We start from the raw sequence: 23,433 nt of genomic DNA on the forward strand, positions 1-23,433 counted from the left end.
GGGGGGGTGGGTTGCCCACATATTCGGTCCTCTCCAAGGTTTCTCATAGTCATCATTGTCACTGTCACCGACGTCCCACTGGGGTGAGTTTTCTTTGCCCTTATGTGGGCTCTACCGAGGATGTCGTTGTTGTTTGTGTTGTGGTTTGTGCAGCCCTTTGAGACACTAGTGATTTAGGGCTATATAAATAAACGATTGATTGATTGATTGATTGATTGATTGATTGATATTGTTTGAATTTCCTAAACACCAGTGGCGGGCCATGCATTTCCCATCGAGGCCTTCAGTTATGTCCGACTTCAATGATTACCTCTCAAAATACAAATACCATAATTTATGTCACCACATGACCATTGCCGGAAAAATACTATACAGGAAAACATCTATACACTACTAGCCATTGAAACACCTCAACAGTGTACAAAACAGGTTATTTTCCGGCTCATTTAAAAATCAATCAACCCGCATCAGCAATTAAAATATATCTAATGTGGTACTGTCAAAATTAAAATTGCAAAAAAAACATTAAACATGAAAAAATAAAAGGCATAAAATATTTAAACTCACTATTTGTAGCACCCATTCGACGCCGTATAAGCCAGTGGATCCGCTTGTAGTCGGTTGATTCGAGTGGAAATGGTGGGCATTTCCCCATTTCATCACGGACACAGCTAAGCTAGCTTCCGGGGTTGGCCGACATCGTCTCACAAAATGTAGTTTCTCTTTAAAAATCCTTTTTGAAAATGGCCTTGCAAATATATACCTGCCACCTAATCAACGTTTTGTTCTCCTTCTTTGTGGGTTACAGCGCAACACGGCCTGCTTCCAGCTAAATTGCAATTTGTGATTGGATACTCACTTTGGAATGACAAGCGAATATCTGTCAGGACATGGACTTATTTTGCTTCTTCCACGCAAAGGATGATTTGCACGAGCAAGACGTGAATGTAAGTACATATTGTTTTATTTACCACTATAATTAAAAGAAAAAAAAACCAAAGGGCGCGCACAATGGCGGATGTTAAACTAGACTACACTCCAAACAAAAACAGTACAATGGCATGACTATATACAAATAAACAAAAGATACTATCTATGGCACAAAACAAACCAAAAACTTGCACTGAGGCATAAATACAAAAAGTCTTACGTGGCGTGGTCAAACAAGAAACAGCGTGGCAAGGCATGCAGGTCGGCAAGGTAAGGTAGGTGCGTGGTCATGAGGGTAGGTAGAGTTCAATACAATATATCCGGTAAAGTTGCCAGGCCGAGGAACAGAAAACAAATGGCTTAAATACTAGCTGTGATTATTGATAATAGGTGTGAGGGCTGAGGACCGGGGCATGACTAAGAGACCAGGTGGAAACTAATGGGTTACTATGGAAACAAAACAAAACAAGTAAGTGCAAAACAGGAAACAAGAGTCCAAAAAACAAAACATAACATGAGCAAAGATAAAACCTGATTCACAGGCGTGACAATATCCAATCACAGTTAACATCAGGCTACCTAGATATGCTACTTTTAACAACTTGTGATCTGATTGGATATCGCAACTGTCTATCAACTGTATGTGCTCTCAAATTCATCCGCTAACGGTCCCGGTGAGTATCCAGTCACAGGACGTGTAAATGTCACGTTCAACGTGAGGCCATTTAGAAGGCCTAACTGACAACAACTCGTGATCTGATTGGCTATCGCAATTATCTATGAACTGTATGTGCCCGTTTGCTTACAGTGTTTGGACGCCTGCATTTTTGATTCTAAAGGCCGCAGGCAGATTTGGTACAGCATGGCAACATAAGCCAACTGAATTCTGATTGGATGCAAACTTTAATTTAAAAACATCACTGGAAGGAGCATAATAAGACATGAAGAGAATCTGAATACTTTTAGATATTTAGTGAAAGTAAATAAAAAACATACTTTTATCTTTAATTATGATCATGATTTCAGGTTATGTTAGGTCGACAGAGAAGGCCTTGCTGGCCCTGACAGCACACCACTGCTAACAAGTGTTTCAACAAGCACCAACTCGGCGAGTCTAAATAAAAGAAAGCAAATTCGAGCAAAACCTACAAGAGTTAAGCTTTTACCAAAGGCAGCAATCATAAATTAAGCTTTCAGCACATACAATCCTCCTGTCAACTGATTCTGGCAAATATGTCGTCCTGGTGCTTTTAGATCTGTTTGCTGCGTTCGACACCGTCGACCACGCCACCTTAATCACTCGTCTTGAGAACTGTGTGGGTATTAGGGGGCGTCGCCCTCAACTGGTTCCAGTTGTACCTAGCCGACAGGAGTTTTTGTGTAAAAATACAGTTTTATGTCTTCCACAGCTCCTCTACCACACGGGGTCCCCCAGGGCTCAATCCTTGCCCCAATCTTATTTGCGCTTTACCTTCTTCCCTTTGGTTCTATTTTTAGGAAGTATGGTATTGCATTTAATTTTTATGCCGATGATTGCCAGATCTATTTTCCCATGGCACAAAACAACACAGTTCAACGTCTCATTGACTGCCTACACGACATCAAAGCCTGGCTTTCAGCTAACTTCCTGAGTCTAAATGAAGACAAAACAGAAGTTATGTTGTTCGGTCCAAGTCGCTCTCCCTCCCCCAACGTTGACCTCGGCACTCTGACCCCGTATCTCAGCGACTGTGTCACAAACTTGGGGGTAAAGTTCGACTCAGTTTTTAAATTCGGAAAACAAATCAGCAGCGTCGTTCAAAAAAGCTTTTATCAATTACGCCAAATAGCGAAAGTGAAACCGCTTCTGTCAGGACCTGACCTTGAGAAATTAATTCACACCTTTATCTCGAATCGTTTAGACTCCTGCAATGCCCTGTATGTCGGCATTAGCCAGGCCTCCCTCGACGGCCTGCAGCTCGTGCAGAATTCTGCTGCTCGTCCGCTAACACAGACCCGCAGACGTGAGCACGTCACCCCTATATTAGGGTCCCTTCACTGGCTCCATGTGCGTTATCGAATCAATTTTAAACTCCTTCTATTTGTTTTTAAATGTCAAAACAACCTCGTGCCAAAATATCTCTCCGACCTCCTTCAGCCTTACTCCCCCACTCGATCCCTAAGATCAGCCGATCAGCTGCTACTGACGGTGCCTGACACAAGGCTGAAGCTTAGAGGTGACATAGCTTTCACTGCTGCTGCTCCCAAGCTCTGGAACGACCTACCTGTGAGTATTAGACAAGCCTCCTCTCTTCCTGTTTTTAAATCTGTCTTAAAAACATACTTTTATTCCTTGGCTTTTAACACTAAGTGGTATCCATCCTGCAATGGCGCCCCATTATATACCTGCTGTGAACCTGTTTTTTATGTTTTATTTATTTATTTTTTTATCATGTTTTGTTTGTGTGGTGTTGTTTGCTCGGTCTTCTTATTATCTTTTAACCTGTCCATTGTACAGCACTTTGGCTACCCCTGTGGTAAATTTTAAATGTGCTTTATAAATAAAGTTGATTTGATCTGATATGATCTATAGTTATATGTTCATAAAGACTGGGAAAAACACTCAACTTGTAAATGGCGCGTGCAACAAACATGGCATCTTAGACGCAAAGTTAGATCTTGAAATGGAACCTTACCCGAGCAAAAACAATGCATATTTATTTGATACCAATTTCCTTGACCCAGTCACACACAAAGAAGTTGTAGACCTCTATGCCAGTGGTTCTTAACCTTGTTGGAGGTACGGAACTGCCAGTTTCATATGCGCGTTCACCGAACCCTTCTTTAGTGAAAAATAAAATGTTTTTTCTTGATTTAATGATGTTACTATATTAAAGAAATACTAATAAGTATATATCTTACAAACAGAAAGTTACAGGAATGTACACATGATCCCATGTTTAAATCTCATTGTGCATATGTGAATGTTTTAGTGGGACCTAAATGCGATATCTGAAAGGGGTACAAATTATTTCCAACCCCAAATTGTACAGAGCTCATGAAAAACAATGTTGTTTTGTTTGTCATTGTAAGTGTGCCAAAACACTTATATTAAGTGAATTACATTTATACAGCGCTTTTTCTCTGGTGACTCAAAGCGCTTTACATAGTGAAACCCAATATCTAATTTTTACATTTAAACCAGCGTGGGTGGCACTGGGAGCATGTGGGTAAAGTGTCTTGCCCAAGGACACAATGGCAGTGACTAGGATGGCTGAAGCGGGGATCGAACCTGCAACCCTCAAGTTGCTGGTACGGCCGCTCTACCAACCGAGCTATACCGTATATATATATATTAAAAAATAATCTAATGGAAATGATTGCTGTCATTTGATTATAATAATAAAACATTGAACTTGTTATTTAGTCAGGTTTGGACGGAGGCTCCGTCGAACCCCTGTGGCCGACTGACCGAACCCGTAGGGTTCGATCGAACCCAGGTTAAATGGGAACATTATCACAATTTCAGAAGGGTTAAAACCAATAAAAATCAGTTCCCAGTGGCTTATTTTATTTTACAAAGCTTTTTTCAAAATGTTACCCGTCCCGGAATATCCCGAAAAAAGGCTTAAAGTGCCTGATTTTCGCCATCTGCAAAGCCACTGTCCATTTTCCTGTGACGTCATCCAGTGATTCCAATACAAACAACATGGCGGATAGCACAGCAAGATATAGCGACATTAGCTCGGATTCAGACTCGGATTTCAGCGGTTTAAGCGTAATCTGTTGAATCGCGTAATCTGTTGAAACGGATGGTTGGAGTAGGGAGCCAGATGGCGAAAACGAAATTGAAGAAGAAACTGAAGCTATTGAGCGAATAGCTATTGACGCTATTCGGCTATGTCTGCCTTAGCATCGGCGGTAAAATGTGCAGACCAATGATCGGAAGTTTCACATCTTTTGACACTGGATCAACTTAAATCCCTCGATTGGTAAGTGTTTGTTTGGCATTAAATGTGGGTGGAAGGAAACGCTGGATGCAAATACAGCTACAAATGTACATACAACTAGCCTACATAGCATGTTAGCATCAATTAGCTGGCAGTCATGCCGCGACCAAATATGTCTGATTAGCACATAAGTCAATAACATCAACAAAACTCATCTTTGTAATTTCTTTGACTTTATCGTTGGAAATGAATCTGCTTTGAGTGTCGCAGAGTATCCATGCATCTTTGTGCCATGTCTGTCGTAGCATCGCCGGTAAAATGTGCGGACCAAAAGAGGGACTTTCGCATCTTGTGACACTGGAGCAATTTAAATCGGTATGTTTGTTTGGCATTAAATGTGAATGGAGGGTAAGGCTGGATGCAAATATAGCTACAAATGAGGCATAACGATGCAATAAGTACATACAGCTAGCCTGAATAGCATGTTAGCATCGCTTAGCATGCCGTGCTAATCGATGCACATTCTACGTAAATCAACTTGAATCCGTCCCTGATCGTGTTGTCACACCCTCCAACAACACACCGACGAGGCATGATGTCTCCAAGGTACCGGAAAACAGTCGAAAAAAACGGAAAATAACAGAGCTGATTTGACTTGCTGCGTGTAATGTGGTGGAGAAAATGGCGTTGACTACCTAGGAGACGTCACGTCTTGACGTCATCGCTCCGATAGGAAATAATAGAAAGGCGTTTAATTCGCCCAAATTCACCCATTTAGAGTTCGGAAATCGGTTAAAAAAATATGTGGTCTTTTTTCTGCAACATCAAAGTATATATTGACACTTACATAGGTCTGGAGATAATGTTCCCCTTTAAGAACCACTGCGCTATGCTTTCCAAGTTTCCGTCTGTTTTGTCGTTTAGAATGGTGTCTGGAGCTCAATAGTTCAATATGTCTGAGAACGTGACCAACGTATAATCCTTGATGTCACTTGACAAAATTATTTTTTATGTGATGTGTGTTGGGATGTTTACCTGTGAAAAAGAGCACCTTTGCGCAGCAGCAGCTCCACTACCTGTGTGTGCCCCCCTCTGGACGCTAAATGAAGCGGCGTCAAACCCCGCTCGTCGCCTTCGTTAAGCAAGCGCGAGTCTTTGATGGTCTCCAGCAACCTGTGACACGTATTAATACGCCCATACCTGCAGGGAGAAAAAAAATAAGCAATTTCTGAAAAGGGCGTTCAGGGGCCAGCAGCACTGTTATGACGTCTATAACTCATAAGTCCTATTACGATCGTTGTGAGCCTCCTTTGGCCTTTTAAAGGAGTGTGACGAGACTACTTGAAGCGCTGTCGGAAAGATTTAAAGCGTGATACCGTAACACGGCCTTTCATTTGCCCCTTGGCTCTCCTGGAATGACTGCAGCTAACGCTCAAGTCAATGACAAAATTGGTGACTGTCCACTCATTTCACATTCCTGGTATGAAAAAAAAAAAAAAGAAAATCACATATGCCTGGCTAATTGGATTCTATTCCAGTCCTTTGGGTCACTGCGTAATGGAGCTGTCACGGCCGATTAATCTTTAAAAAAAAAAAAAAAAAAATTTTGCCGCAAAAATTAAAAAATGACCGTACACTGAGGTAACTTTTAAGAGCACTTATTATGCTAAATTGACCTCATCTCACTGTTCTTCAGTTATATTAATGAAAGATTTGGCTTGTGGAACATCGAGGCTCAAGTCTCTAAGGAGCAATCATTTCCCTGGCTATGCTTCTGTGGTGTCATTCATCGATGACCAATTATTATATATATATATATATATATATATATATATATATACATCTCCCGACTGGCGTTTCCAGGCCAGCCGGGAGACGTAGTCTTCCCAACGTGTCCTGGGTCTTCCTTCCCCGTGGCCTCCTACCGGTCGTACGTGCCCAAAACACCTCCCTATGGAGGCGTTCGGGTGGCATCCTGACCAGATGCCTGAACCACCTCACCTGGCTCCTCTCGATGTGGAGGAGCAGCGGCTTTACTTTGAGTTCCTCCCGGATGGCAGAGTTTTTCCTCATCCTATCTCTAAGGGAGAGCCCCGCCACCCGGCGGAGGACACTCATTTCGGCCGCTTGTACCCATGATCTTGTCCTTTCGGTCATGACTCCAAAGCTCATGACCATAGGTGAGGATGGGAATGTAGATCGACCGGTAAATTGAGAGCTTTGCCTTCCCTCTCAGCTCCTTCTTCACCACAACGGATCGATACAGCATCTGCATTACCAAAGACGCCGCACCAATCCGCCTGCCAATCTCACGATCCACTCTTCCCTGACTTGTGAACAAGACTCCTAGGTACTTGGGGAAGGGTCTCCACCCCAACCTGTAGATGGCACTCCACCCTTTTCCGTGCGAGAACCATGGACTCGGACTTGGAGGTGCTGATTCTCATCCCAGTCGCTTCGCACTCTGCTGCGAACTGATCCAGTGAGAGCTGAAGATCCTGGTCAGATGAAGCCATCAGGACCCCATCATCTCTAAAAAGCAGAGACCTAATCCAGCAGCCACCAAACCGGTCTCCCTCAACGCCCTGACTGCGCTTAGAAATTCTGCCCATAAAGGTTCTAATCAGAATCAGTGACAAAGGGCAGCCCTGGCGGAATCCCTCACTGGATACGTGTCTGCATAGTTGCCAACCCTCCCGAATTTTCCGGGAGACTCCCGAAATTCAGCGCCTCTCCTGAAAACCTCCCAGGACAAATTTTGTCACGAAAATCTCCCGAAATTCAGGCGGAGCTGGAGGCCACGCCCCCTCCAGCTCCATGCGGACCTGAGTGTGAACAGCCTGTTTTCACGTCTGCTTTCCCACAATACAAACAGCGTGTCTGCCCAATGACGTTATAACTGTAGAATGATCGAGGATGAGTTCTTGGTTTCTTATGTGGGTTTATTGTTAAACAGTTTCATTAACGTCCTCCCAGCGCGGTAACAACACACAACAACAACAGTAATGTTTTCGTCTACCGTAAAGCAGTTTGTCTGCTGTAAACAGCAATGTTGTGACACTCTTAAACAGGACAATACTGCCATCTATTGTACATGCACCACAACACCTCCAGGCAACTTCAACCCTTTACTAATATCCTCCTCCATTCACATCCCTTCTCCCCGGATTGTAAATAATCTAATGTATTTCTAATGTATATACTTTTTTTATGCTATCTGAACTCTCTATGTTCTCTACTCGCTGTACATATCCTACTACGTAAGACCTACACTGTTTCAATGTCCATTTCTCTGTTGATGCAATTGTTGATGACTGAAGTACTGATATCAACCAAAGCTCCTCATCCCACCACATGGATTGTAAATAATGTAAATAATTCAGTGTATACACTATGATGATTAACTTGTGTGATGACTTTATTATGCTGATAGTATATATTTGTAACATGATGAATTGATTAACGTGGACCCCGATTTAAACAAGTTGAAAAACTTATTCGGGTGTTACCATTTAGTGGTCAATTCTACAGAATATGTACTGAACTGTGCAATCTACTAATACAAGTTTCAATCAATCAATCATGCATATGTGACAATAACGTATATGGCTTTTAGAGAGTGCAGTACACAACGGCGCACACAACAGCTGTAAATATAATCCTCCCCTCTTAACCACGACCCCCACCTCCCGAACTCGGAGGTCTCGAGGTTGGCAAGTATGCGTGTCTGACTTATTGCCGGCAATGTGGACCAAACTTTGACACTGATTGTACAGGAAGCGGACCGCCACAATCAGACAGTCCGATACCCCATACTCTCTAAGCACTCCCCACAGGAATTCCAAGTCCACAAAGCACATGTAGACTGGTTGGGCAAACTCCCATGCACCCTCAAAGGACCCTGCGGAGAGTATAGAGCTGGTCCATAGTTCCACATCCAGGACGAAAACCGCACTGTTCCTCTTGAATCCGAGGTTCGACTTGTCCATGCGTTTTAATACAATTTGGTCAAAGTAGAGCTGAGTGGGTATCATTCAGTGCAAAAAGAGTCAAACTCACTGAGCAGCGAAGTGCAGGGCAGATTTCTTATCCTTGGACTTGCAAGCGAGGCCCAGCTGCCCCGAGAGTCCCAGCATGTTCCGCACCGAATCGTGGATGCCCAGCCTGCATGCGTAGTGGAGCGGGGTGCAGCCCTCGTTATCCTCGCAGCTTAGCAAGGCCTTCACATTGTTACGCTAAAAAGTGACAAGGAAGCACAGCAGGAACACGCATGGATCCATGTGTGCACAAATAGCCTGGAAGCATCGCGTGTGCCAAAGCAGTCACGCAGCGTAATTACAACAGCTTACATAACAGATGTAAACACATATGCAGATTACATAAATGATTGTGCTCTGTGATAAACAAGAATATGCCAACCGCTCACTACTTTGACGGCATTTTTAAAGCACAGAATCAGCAGACTTCTTATTATTATTGTGGCGTTAAGTGCCTCTGCAGAAGGTCAATACGGGAATAAGATTCTAATCTTTTAATGGCTAAAAACAAACGCAGGAGGTCATAAATATCTTAAACGCATACCTGCAGAATTTCTTCTGGGAGGTTCTTCAACCCTTTAGGTTGCAGGATGGCTAAGTGGAGGAAGTTGCAACCAAACTTGTCCTTTAGATTGACATCCGCCCCTAAGAAGAGAATACCAAAAGTAATGGTATGACTTATGAGATATGCAAGTGTACTTTTTTACCTTTTTATTTATCATATACCGGTACACATAATTATCTTCCTTTTTGGACATTTTGAATTGTTCAAACTTGTACACATTGTGACTTAAGCAGCAGTTCAGGGGTGGCCTGGGCAAGACCTCCTTCCCCCTTTACTTACAAACCCCATTTCCATATGAGTTGGGAAATTGTGTTAGATGTTAATATAAATGGAATACATCCATCCATTTTCTACCGCTTATTCCCTTTTGGGGTCGCGGGGGGCGCTGGCGCCTATCTCAGCTACAATCGGGCGGAAGGCGGGGTACACCCTGGACAAGTCGCCACCTCATCGCAGGGCCAACACAGATAGACAGACAACATTCACACTCACATTCACACACTAGGGCCAATTTAGTGTTGCCAATCAACCTATCCCCAGGTGCATGTTTTTGGAAGTGGGAGGAAGCCGGAGTACCCGGAGGGAACCCACGCATTCACGGGGAGAACATGCAAACTCCACACAGAAAGATCCCGAGCCTGGATTTGAACCCAGGACTGCAGGAACTTCGTATTGTGAGGCAGACCCACTAACCCCTCTGCCACCGTGAACCCAATGATTTGCAAATCATTTTCAACCTATATTCAATTGAATGCACAACAAAGACAAGATATTTGATGTTCAAACTCATAAACTTTTTTTTTTTGCAAATAATAATTATCTTAGAATTTCATGGCTGCAACACGTGCCAAAGTAGTTGGGAAAGGGCATGTTCACCACTGTGCTACATCACCTTTTCTTTTAACAACACTCAATAAACATTTGGGAGGTGAGGAAACTAATTGTTGAAGCTTTGGAAGGTGAATTCTTTCCTATTCTTCTTTTATGTAGAGCTTCAGTCGTTCAACAGTCCGGAGTCTCCGCTGTCGTATTTTACGCTTCATAATGTGCCACACATTTTCGATGGGAGACAGGTCTGGACTGCAGGCGGGCCAAGAAAGTACCCGCACTCTTTTTTTTTTTATGTAACCAAGCAATTGTAACACGTGCTGAATGTGGCTTTGCATTGTCTTGCTGAAATAAGCAGGAGCGTCTATGAAAAAGACGGCGTTTGGATGGCAGCATATGTTGTTCCAAAACCTGTATGGACCATTCAGCATTAATGGTGCCTTCACAGATGTGTAAGTTACCCATGCCTTGGGCACTAATACACCCCCATACCATCACAGATGCTGGCTTTTGAACTTTGCACCTATAACAATCCAAATGGTTATTTTCCTCTTTGTTCTGGAGGACACCACGTCCTCTGTTTCCAAATATAATTTGGAATGTGGACTCGTCAGACCACAGAACACCTTTCCACTTTGCATCAGTCCATCTTAGATGAGCTCGGGCCCATCCAAGCCGGCGGTGTTTCAGGATAGTGTTGATAAATGGGTTTTGCTTTGCATAGTAGAGTTCTAACTTGCACTTACGGATGTAGCCACCAACTGTAGTTACTGACAGTGGTTTTATGAAGTGTTCCTGAGCCCATGTGGTGATATCCTTTACACACTGATTTCAGTTTTGGATGCAGTACCGCCTGAGGGATAAAGAGTCCGTAATATCATCGTTTTCATGCAGTGATTTCTCCAGATTCTCTGAACTTTTTTATGATTTTACGAACCGTAGATGGTAAAATCCCTAAATTCCTTGCAATAGCTCGTTGAGAAATGTTGTTCCAAAACTGTTCGACAATTTGCTTACAAAGTGGTGACTTTGTAAGCAAAGTACAAAGACAGCATATTTGATGTTCAAACTGATAGACATTTTTTTTTCTGCAAATAATCATTAACTTTAGAATTTGATGCCAGCAACACGTGACAAAGAATTTGGGAAAGGTGGCAATAAATACTGATAAAGTTGAGGTATGCTCATCAAACACTTATTTGGAACATCCCACAGGTGTAAAGGCTAATTGGAAACAGGTGGGTGTCATGATTGGGTATAAAAACAGCTTCCATGAAATGCTAAGTAATTCACAAACAAGGATGGGGCAAGGGTCACCACTTTCTAAGCAAATTGTCGAACAGTTTTAGAACAACAATTCGCAACGAGCTATTGCAAGAAATTTGGGGATTTTACCATCTACGGTCCGTAAAATCATCAAAAGGTTCAGAGAATATGGAGAAATCACTGCACGTAAGCGATGATATTACGGACCTTTGATCCCTCAGCCGGCACTGCATCAAAAACCAACATCCATGTGTAAAGGATATCACCACATGGGCTCCGGAACACTTCATAAAACACTGTCAGTAACTACAGTTGGTCGCTACATTCGTAGGTGCAAGTTAAAACTCTACTATGCAAAGCCAAACTCATTTACAACAACACCCAGAAACGCCGCCGGCTTCGATGGGCCCGAGCTCATCGAAGATGGACTGATGCAAAGTGTAGAAGTGTTCTGTGGTCTGACGAGTACACATTTCAAATTTATTTGGAAACTGTAGTCGTGGTGTCCTCCGGAACAAAGAGGAAAATAACCATCTGGATTGTTATCGATGCAAAGTTCAAAAGCCAGCATCTGTGATGGTAGGGGGGTGTATTAGTGCCCTAGGGATGAGTAACTTACACATCTGTGAAGGCACCATTAATGCTGAATGGTCCATACAGGTTTTGGAACAACATATGCTGCCATCCAAGCGCCGTCTTTTTCATAGACGCTCCTGCTTATTTCAGCAAGAAAAGGCCAAGCCACATGTTACAACAGCATAGGCTTCGAAGTAAAAGAGTGCGGGTACTTTCCTGGCCCGCCTGCAGTCCAGACCAGTCTTCCATCGAAAATGTGTGGCGCATTATGAAGCGTAAAATACGACAACGGAGACCCCGGACTGTTGAACGACTGAAGAATGGTAAAGAATTCACCCTTCAAAGCTTCAACAATTAGTTTCCTCAGTTCCCTTGGTTCCCAAACGTTTAAGTGTTGTTGAAAGAAAAGGTGATGTAACGTTGTGGTGAACATGCCCTTTCCCAACTACTTTGGCACATGTTTCAGCCAAGAAATTCTCAGTTAATTATTATTTTCCAAAAAAAAAATAAAGTTTGAGTTTGAACATCAAATATCTTGTCTTTGTAGTGCATTCAACTGAATATGGGTTGAAAAGGATTTGCAAATCATTGTATTCCGTTTATATTTACATCTAACACAATATCCCAACTCATATGGAAACGGGGTTTGTACTCTGTGTAATTTAAGATGTGACATCTTTGTAACGTGGACAAAGATGTAGATTTATGATGATAATCTCTCATGGTCACTCTTTGGTTCTGTTTTGTCCAATTGTGAACCGTAAATCAAAATTCAATATTGCCACAAGATTGCCCAGCATGCCTTACTGGTTTGTAAATACAGGTGAATTTTCATGCATGCTTGTTAGAGCATTTGAATCTTATTTCTACACTAACATAGAATAGTAGTTTATGTCCTGTGTTAATTTGCTATTTTACGTGTGTACTTTTGTTGCACCCTGAGTAAAACAGTCGGTTAAGTTTGTGACTCTCGTTTTTTTGCCAGGTGTATTGTCACTTTATAATGATCAGTCTGTGCATAATGTCACTTCCCACAAACTTATTTTATGGAAGTTGTTATATTAACATGGTTGTATTTATTTATTAGTATTTTTTTCAATAATAACAAAATATAAAACATTATGTGACGAATACTGGGCATCGTGATGCGGGTTCGTTCTTTCTTGATGCAGTCGGGCTACGAACACAGCGCGAAGGTAAGAACCAAATATTTATTTAATAAATAAAACAGACTATGAAACAGAAAAACTGGTACTAGGCACAAAAGGCAAAACAAACAGAACTAGCATGGGAGCTAGAAAAAAACTAAAGCATAGCGTGGAAGCTGGCGATTACAAAACTGGTTACCAGAATCAGGGATTAGAGTCGTCACTGTTGTGAAACACAAATTACGAAGCAAGGTCGAATGAACAAAATAGGCAGGCTTAAATCAGGTCAGTAATTACAAAAACAGGGGTGCGTCCAGAAACAAGTTGCAGGTGAAACTAATAAGTAACTATGGAGACAAGATCAAACAAGGAAGTGCAAGCAGGAACTAAGGCAACAATTAGCAGAACATAGTACAAAAAGACTCAAAACCAAAACATAATATGATCCGGGCAGCGGATCATAACACATTACATACAAAAAAAAACATCCATCCATTTCCTACCGCGTGTCCCTTGTGGGGTTCCGGGGGGTCGCGGGAGCCAATCTCAGCTGCATTCGGGCAGAAGGCGGGTACACCCTGGACAAGTCGCCACCTCATCGCAGGGCCAACACAAATAGACAACATACACACTCACATTCACACACTAGGGACCATTTAGTGTTTCCAATCAACCTATCCCCAGGTGCATGATTTTGGAAGTGGGAGGAAGCCGGAGTACCCAGAGGGAACCAAACATTGTATATCTTATATACAGTCTTTCAGAATGGTCTTTGTCACCATGGTGACAATCGACCATCACTTTCTACTCGACCCAGAGGGAAACATGACCGCCTATAGATCTGCTCGGCAGCCAATAATTTAACAAATGAGAGTGATCGATCCTTTAACTACTTTATTTACATCCAATGTAAAAATTGACTACACTGCTATTTGCAAAGTGTACTTTTTGTTAGGCTGCAGAAATAGATTTAAGTGAAGCTCATCGTTTGAAAAATGAAAATGTAATTTAAAAAATAATACTACATAGTGTTTGATGGCTAATGGCCTTCAGATACAGATACTTCCTCTAAACAAGCGAAAGTTGGCTTCCTACTATTTCCTGTTCAACTTTAGCTTGCCGTAGTATAAAAACAATTCCAGTATCTAGGGATGTGTGGCCAATTAAGTACTTTAATACAAACCCCGTTTCCATATAAGTTGGGATATTGTGTTAAATATAAATGGAATACAATGATTTGCAAATCATTTTCAACCCATATTCAGTTGAATATGCTACAAAGACAACATATTTGATGTTCAAACTGATAAACATTTTTTTTTTGCAAATAATCATTAACTTTAGAATTTGATGCCAGCAACACGTCACAAAGAAGTTGGGAAAGGTGGCAAAAAAAATACTGATCAAGTTGAGGAATGCTCATCAAACACTTATCTGGAACATCCCACAGGTGTGCAGGCTAATTGGGAACAGGTGGGTGCCATGATTGGGTATAAAAACAGCTTCCCAAAAAATGCTCAGTCTTTCACAAGAAAGGATGGGGCGAGCTACACCCTTTGTCCACAACTGCGTGAGCAAATTGTCAAACAGTTTAAGAACAACGTTTCTCAAAGTGCAATTGTAAGAAATTTAGGGATTTCAACATCTATGGTCCATAATATCATCAAAAGGTTCAGAGAATCTAGAGAAATCACCTTACGTAAGCGGCATGGCCGGAAACCAACATTGTATGACCGTGACCTTCGATCCCTCAGACGGCACTGTATCAAAAACCAACATCAATCTCTAAAGGATATCACCACATGGGCTCAGGAACACTTCAGAAAACCACTGTCACTAAATACAGTTTGTTGCTATATTTGTATGTGCAAGTTAAAGCTCTACTATGCAAAGCGAAAGCCATTTATCAACAACATCCAGAAACGCCGCCGGCTTCTCTGGGCCCGAGATCATCTAAGATAAATAAATGGGTTGTACTTGTATAGCGCTTTTCTACCTTCAAGGTAATCAAAGCGCTTTGACACTACTTCCACATTTACCCATTCACACACTGATGGAGGGAGCTGCCATGCAAGGCACCAACCAGCACCCATCAGGAGCAAAGGTGAAGTGTCTTGCTCAGGACACAACGGACGTGACGAGGTTGGTACTAGGTGGGATTTGAACCAGGGACCCTCGGGTTACGCACGGCCACTCTCCCACTGCGCCACGCCGTCCCTAAGATGGACTGATGCAAAGTGGAAAAGTGTTCTGTAATCTGACGAGTCCATATTTCAAATTGTTTTTGGAAATATTCGACATCGTCTCAAAATGGGAAGCGAACCATCCAGACTGTTATCGACACAAAGTTGAAAAGCCAGCATCTGTGATGGTATGGGGGTGCATTAGTGCCCAAGGCATGGGTAACTTACACATCTGTGAAGGCACCATTAATGCTGAAAGCTACATACAGGTTTTGGAACAACATATGCTGACATCTAGGCGCCGTCTTTTTCCTGGACGCCCATGCTTATTTCAGCAAGACAATGCCAAGCCACATTCAGCACGTGTGGCTACATAAAAAAAGAGTGTGGGTACTTTCCTGGCCTGCCTGCAGTCCAGACCTGTCTCCCATCAAAAATGTGTGGCTATTATGAAGCGTAAAATACAACAGCGGAGACCCCGAACTGTTGAACGACTGAAGCTCTACATAAAACAAGAATGGGAAATAATTCCACTTTCAAAGCTTCAACAATTAGTTTCCTCAGTGAGTGTTGTTAAAAGAAAAGGTGATTTAACACAGTGGTGAACATGCCCTTTCCCAACTACTTCGGCACGTGTTGCGGCCATGAAATTCTAAGTTAATTTTTGTTTGCCAAAAAAAAATAAGTTTACGAATTTGAACATCCAATATCTTGTCTTTGTAGCATATTCAACTGAATATGGGTTGAAAAGGATTTGCAAATCATTGTATTCCGTTTATATTTACATCTAACACAATTTCCCAACTCATATGGAAACAGGGTTTTTTAGGTTTTCCATTCTGTCGAGTCTGCTGAGTATCGACAAATGGTACCAAATTTGGATGCCTTTGTTGCACGTGACTTGGTTGCAGACTCGGCACCAGCTTAAACACTTGGCAGGGAAACAATCTCTCAAGCAGTATTCATCACACACTCAGCCAAACTGCATTTGGGTAATGTTACAATGTTCTATGCCAACAAAGCAACCATGCCTGATAGAAAACACCTAAACAAAAGGTGAGGCTCCACTTTTCAAAATGCGCTCACTTAATGCTAGTTTACATTGGATTTACCATAGACATGCTACTCATTCGCTATTGTAATTTTAAATGGCAATTTCAACATTTGGTAGCAAAATTTTAACTAAGATACAGTATATTTTGCAAATAAATAGCTGGTGTGTAATAAATACAATACTTACAGTATAACCTACTCAGTGGCCTAGTGGTTAGAGTGTCCGCCCTGAGATCGGTAGGTTGTAAGTTCAAACCCCGGTCGAGTCATACCAAAGACTATAAAAATGGGACTCATTGCCTCCCTGCTTGGCATTCAGCATCAAGGATTGGAATTGGGGGTAAAATCACCATAAATGATTCCCGGGCGCAGCACCACTGCTGCCCACTGCTCCCCTCACTTCCCAGGGGGTGATCAAGGGGATGGGTCAAATGCAGAGGACAAATTTCGCCACACCTAGTGTGTGTGTGACAATCATTGGTACTTTAACTTTAACTTTAAACACTTTGTAGGGCACAAAATAAGACTAGACTAGCATAATGGCAAAGACTACTTCCTGGCTACGGCAACACATCGTAGTCCAAACACTACTCCCAACTGCATGCAAAACCTACTAAATAATACTTGCAAATGAGAATTGGCAGCGGAAGAAAACCAGCTATAAAACTGGGCAGCACAGTTGCAGTTAATGGCTCAGTGCGAAATGGTAAACAAAAAATGTGTGATTTATTATTAAACAAATTAACGTTTATGAACACATGAACTGAAAAGTGGTACCGTTGAGTACTGGTATTGGTTCCTAAGCACAGAAAATTGGCACCATTTCGATTTGAATGTGAAAGGTAACCATCTCTAGCAGTATCTCTACGCCGCTCACTGCAGTAACAGTGGATCACAAGTCACTGGCCAGACTGGAGATGTTACATTTGCGAACAAGTCGAGTCTTTTGAACGACTCTTTTTTACAACTCTTTTTTTACTCTCTCATTGTAATAAATTAGACTATTGTGCAAAAATTTAAGGATTTTAGGAGTTATTTTAATGCAAAGAGAGCAAGGGTATCCAAACTTTTTACACTGAGGGCCATGCATCGAAAAATGAAAGCATTCGGTGCCATTTTGTTATTTTTAATTTTTAAAAGCAATTTTATTTTTATTTATCCCTCCAATTTGGGTGAAGGTTAAATGTCCTGGGACCCAAAAGGGTCCCAGTCAATAAAGTCTTAAAAGTTAGTCTTTTTTTGGGGGGGGATAATTTGTTCATGTTTTCTTATGTTCTGTGCTCTTTTTGTCAAATGTAACCTTGTTTTATTAAAATGGCAAACAAAATATGCTATATTTTACCTTTAAAATATTTAGAAGTAAAATATTTGATGTGAATTAATTGGAGCCTTGAACACGTCAATGATTCATACCGACATTGATTTGAATTCATCATTATTTGAGCAATGACAGTTTTAAAGTAAGAAACTGCCTTCATCACAGCTTTGTATCTATTAGTTACAGTATTGTAATAATTTCTTGTTACAATACACCCTTTTTTCCCCTTTATTCAACCTATTGTTTTATGATTTGTATTCAAAGTATGTTTTTTTGGGCTACAGTATTTTTAAAATGCTCTGTGGGCTGTTAAAAGATTAGCTGCGGTTTACAAATGGCGCCTGTGCCACACATTGGATACCCATAAAGTAGAGGCTCATGGTGCATTTTTATTTAAAAGGGAACAAAACTGGAAAAGGTATTTTCTCAAACTGTGGTACCTCAAAAAAGATGAAAAAAAATCACATGATTGAAGTACAATGTTTTTTCTATTTTCAAACAGTCTTACTGTCCAAACTGTGTGTAATATTTCAGTGGCCCCAAATATTAAATATACTTCTAAATACAGCGTTTATGTTGTGTACAAGGTGTATTTGTAATATGTTGTGTAAAGGAAAGTTCATATTTCTATGAAGCTCATCTTGTATCTGTGATTGATTGTAGGGTTAGGCAAAATAAGTGCTCAACTTTAGCCTAAACCCTTTCGGTCTGTAAAATTGTCAGTTTATGAATGTAAAACTGTTTGTTTATTTTGTTGAACATTGACTAAAGAAATAATAAACTAACTAACTAACTTAATAAAACCTCTGCCATGTTTTTAATGAATACTTAGGTCTACTACTCGACTGTGTTTTAATGTTGGTCATTTTAATGTTTTTTATGATGTGGTACTCAAAACAAAAAAGGTTTGAGAACCAGTGAACTAGAACTTAATATTGAACTTTTGGAACCATTTTGCATTGTGTAGTGAAGTGAATTATATTTATATAGCGCTTTTCCTCTAGAGAATTAAAGAAAACCCATGATCTACATCATTAAGCTACATTTAAACCAGTGTGGGTGGCACTGGCAGCAAGGTGGGTAAAGTGTTTTGTCCAAAAACACAAAGGCAGCGACTGGAGCCCTCTAGTTGCTGGCATGGCCCCTCTACCATGTGAGCCAGACCACCCCCATTGAATTTGGGGATTTTATCAGCTGTATAAATCATCAAATTAGAAAGAAATGCCTTCTTGACGTACACTATATTGCCAAAAGTATTGGCCACCCATTGAAATGATCATAATCAGGTGTTCTAATCACTTGGCCTGGTCACAAGCACGCAAGGTCCATAAAGACATGGATGACAGAGTCTGGTGTGGTTGAACTTGACTGGCCTGCACAGAGTCCTGACATGAACCCCATAGAACACATTTGGGATGAATTAGAACGGAAACTGAGAACCAGGCCTTCTTGACCAACATTAGTGTGTGACCTCACCAATGCGCTTTTGGAAGAATGGTGGAAAATACATTATAAATACACTCCGCAACCTTTGTGGACAGCCTTCCCAGAAGTATTGAAGCTGTAGTAGCTGCAAAAGTTGGACCGACATCATATTAAACCCTGTGGGTTAGGAATGGGATGTGACTTCAAGTTCATAAGTGAGTCAAGGCAGGTGGCCAAGTAATTTTGACAATATAGTGTATTTTTGCATTATAGGTTTACTGTTTGTATTTTTGTTCTAGAAACATCATGCAGTAGAGAACCACTGCTGCTCTGAGCAAATGCCCATGTGGCCCATATCTAAAAGAGCTACAGTCATTACCTTTTGACAGGAGCAGCACCACGGTTTTCCATGCGCCGCAGCTTGTAGCCACCAGCAAGGGGGGGTTCCCTTTACAGTCAAGACAGTCTACATCTGCACCCTGGGGAGAAACTTTGCATCATCACTCTAAAACACATTCGCCCCAATGGCTTCTCTTTAACTGGTGCATCGTGCTTACAGTCCCAGCACTGTTTTAAAGGCCTACTGAAACCCTCTACTACCGACCACGCAGTCTGATAGTTTATACATCAATGATGAAATATTAACATTGCAACACATGCCAATACGGCTTTTTTAGTTTACTAAATTGCAATTTTAAATTTCCCGCGAAGTGTCTTGTTGAAAACGTCGCGGTATGATGACGCGTGCGTTTGACGTCACCGGTTGTAGCGGACATTATTTTCCAGCCCGATCCAAGCTATAAGTAGTCTGCATTAATCGCATAATTACACAGTATTCTGGACATCTGTGTTGCTGAATCTTTTGCAATTTGTTCCATTAATAATGGAGAAGTCAAAGTAGAAAGATGGAGGAGGGAAGCGTTTAGCCTTAAGGCACAATAACACAGCCGGTGTTTCCTTGTTTAAAATTCCAGAAGATGAAGCTTTACTACGGATCAGAGCGGTCAAGCGAACATGGATCCCGACTACATGTCAACCGGCAGTTTTTGGTGAGAAAATTGTGGTAATAAGTCGCCTCTTACCGGAGACATCAGCGGAGCTTCTGTCCTGCTGCAGCTGCCGTGACTTCCCTCAGAGACTCTGGCGTCAACACACCCGTGACCACACCCCTCGACTTTCAGGTACTATTTAATCTCACTAAAACACTAGCAACACAATAGGCAGATAGGGGATTTTCCAGAATTATCCTAGTAAATGTGTCTAATAACATCTGAACCGCTCCCACTGTAATCACCTTTTTTTTTCTTTTTTTTCTAGTCCTTCACTCTAAATTTCCTCATCCACAAATCTTTTATCCTCGCTCAAATTAATGGGGATATTGTCGCTTTCTCGGTCTGAATAGCTGTAGCTGCTGCTCGCTATGATTGTAAACAATGTGAGGATCTCTACAACCCGGGACGTCACGCGCACATCGTCTGCTACTTCCGGTAAAGGCAAGGCTTTTTTATTAGCGACCAAAAATTGCGAACTTTATCGTCCATGTTCTCTACTAAATCCTTTCAGCAAAAATATGACAATATCGTCAAACTCGCTTTGCACATAGAATGGACCTGCTATCCCCGTTTAAATAAGAAAACCAGTGTGGGACGGCGTGGCGCAGTGGGAGAGTGGCCGTGCGCAACCCAATGGTCCCTGGTTCAAATCCCACCTAGTACCAACCTCGTCACGTCCGTTGTGTCCTGAGCAAGACACTTCACCCTTGCTCCTGATGGGTGCTGGTTGGCGCCTTGCATGGCAGCTCCCTCCATCAGTGTGTGAATGTGTGTGTGAATGGGTAAATGTGGAAATAGTGTCAAAGCGCTTTGAGTACCTTGAAGGTAGAAAAGCGCTATACAAGTACAACCCATTTATCATTTATTTATTTAAAATCTCATTTCAGTAGGCCTTTAAGATCAATGTGCAAAGCATTATTTCCTGTTGCTCTGTTTGCTCAGGTAATGACTTGCGAAGAGGTGAAGCCTGTGTTTCCCCCTAACAACACAGTGTTGTAAAGCACGGCAGATGGCCAAGAAGTAATTGGCAGCACCTTGTAACATTTGCACAGCTAATAAGTAATAAGTCATTTTGGTACATGATGCATTGCGCATGTAAACTCAAACATCGAGGAATTATTGATGACTGCGTTATTAAAGCGCCAATCATCTTGTGTTTCTGCGGATATTTGTGCATGCAAGCCTTGTTTACCAAAGATAGGAGGTAGTCCGCCAGCTCCACGTGGTCAAATATTGTGGCCCTGCAAAAGGAGAAACAGGTGTTGTAATGTAATAACAATATACTGAAAATACACTGTACGCAGTCAAGCTTTTGTTTGTGTTTGTGTCATATAACAAGCAGATGGTGTTTTATTCGTCGTCTCATATACCAACCACACCTGCAAACCAAGTGCTGTGAGGAGGTCTGCCATCACACCTGGTGGCCTGACAATATGGCTAAGCAGAAAGTACATAAATTGATTTTCATAGTGAGGACACTCGTGTTTTATCACGTATTCAATCCTCTGCTACTCCACGTAAATATGCCGTGTTTTGATTGAAAGTTATTTTAATTTTAAAATGGCTCGTCATACAAGTTAGCTAACGCGCCCGTGGCTACTAAATTGCAATTTGAGGCATTTAAGAAACCCCGCCCAGACAGCCCCGCAAAAGAGGACATATCCAGGGAAAAGAAGACGTATGGTCAGTCTAACTAAACTGTAATGCCAGAACCACAAACTGACGTGACACTACTTGACTACATTGGTCTACTTTCAGAATTTACATGAGCCATGTTTAGAATGTTGTTTTTATTTTAAAACAGATGGTCGTACGAGCTAGCTAATGCGGCTGAAGCTAGTAAACTACGATGTCAGATTTGCAGCAAAGGGACTTACCGTATTTCCTTGAATTGCCGCAGGGCATATAGTATGCGCCTGCCTTGAATTACTGCCAGGTCAAACTCGTTTCGCAAAATAATTAGCGCATGCTTAGTATTACCACCTGGTCAAACTCGTGACGTCACGAGTGACACTTCCCCTGTCATCATTTTCGAAATGGAGGAGGCTGATTTCAATACCGGTAATTTGAAATCGCATAAAGGGAAGAAGATTAAGAGTTATTCAGTAGGATTTATGGTCCAAGCTTACATCACACTCAAATTTTTAATGCATGCCTTTGGGAAGTGCCGGAGTGAGAAGAGGTTTTAAAATAATTAGCGCAAGCTGAGATGGGCGCCAGTGCCCCCCGCGACCCCAAAAGGGAATAAGCGGTAGGAAATGGATGGATGGATGGATACTTTTACCGCATGCCTTTGGTAAGCGCAGGAGTGAGAAGAGGTTTTAAATTAATTAGCAATTCAAAGAAATACGGTAATTACAATTTACTTCATTTAATGAAGGATTAGACAGCTAATCTACTTTCAGAATGTACATTTGCTATGTTTAAAATGTTATTATTGCTCATAATACAAGTTAGCTAACGTGGCTGTAGCTACTAAACTACGATGCCATAGCAGCATATGGACTCCACTACAAGTTACTACTTTTCATGAATGATTAAACAGCTCGTCTACATTCAAAATTTAAACATTAGCCATGTTTAGAATATTGTTATAATTTTAAATAGTTTGTCATATGAGCTAGCTAACGAAGTAGCAGCAAACAGACTTCACTCCAATTTACACTCAGAGTTTACATTAGCCATGTATAGAATGTTGTTTTTGTTTTAAAATGGCTAGTCATACAAGTTAGCTAACATGAATGAATGAATGGTTTATGGCTGTAGCTAGTAAATTACAATGTCAGCAAACAGACTTCACCACAAGTTCCTACCTTTCATGAATGATTGAGAGCTAAACTACTTTTAGAATTTCCATTTTCTATGTTTAGAATGTTGTTATTTTTAAATGACTCTTTATACGTGCGAGTCAATGCAGCTGTAGCAGTGAACTGATGTCATAGCGGTAAACAGAGTTCTTAACTACAATTGAACACATTTCATGAACAATGAAACTGCTAATCTATCAGAATTTACATTTTCCATGTTTAAATGGATCTTTTTATTTCAAAATGGCTCACAATACAGTATAAGCTAACTAACGCGGCTGTAGCTGGCAAACAATGTCAAAGCAGCAAACAAACT

The 23,433-nt window shown here is 41.4% G+C and overlaps 1 protein-coding gene across 2 annotated transcripts in view; it reads right to left on the bottom strand.

The window, feature by feature from the left end:
- Positions 1-23,433, bottom strand: part of trpa1b (transient receptor potential cation channel, subfamily A, member 1b) — a 63,967-nt gene that overhangs the window by 19,387 nt on the left and 21,147 nt on the right. For both annotated transcript variants that reach the window (XM_061921878.1, XM_061921877.1), the window contains 5 exons: positions 21,503-21,551; positions 19,638-19,737; positions 9,441-9,541; positions 8,919-9,094; positions 5,895-6,059 (listed from right to left, as the gene is read on the bottom strand). In XM_061921878.1, coding sequence (XP_061777862.1) covers positions 5,895-6,059; positions 8,919-9,094; positions 9,441-9,541; positions 19,638-19,737; positions 21,503-21,551 — 591 coding nt within the window. The remainder of the gene's footprint in view (positions 1-5,894; positions 6,060-8,918; positions 9,095-9,440; positions 9,542-19,637; positions 19,738-21,502; positions 21,552-23,433) is intronic.

The sequence above is a fragment of the Nerophis ophidion genome, linkage group LG15 (genome assembly GCF_033978795.1).
Source record: "Nerophis ophidion isolate RoL-2023_Sa linkage group LG15, RoL_Noph_v1.0, whole genome shotgun sequence".
NCBI classification, from domain to species: Eukaryota; Metazoa; Chordata; class Actinopteri; order Syngnathiformes; family Syngnathidae; genus Nerophis; species Nerophis ophidion.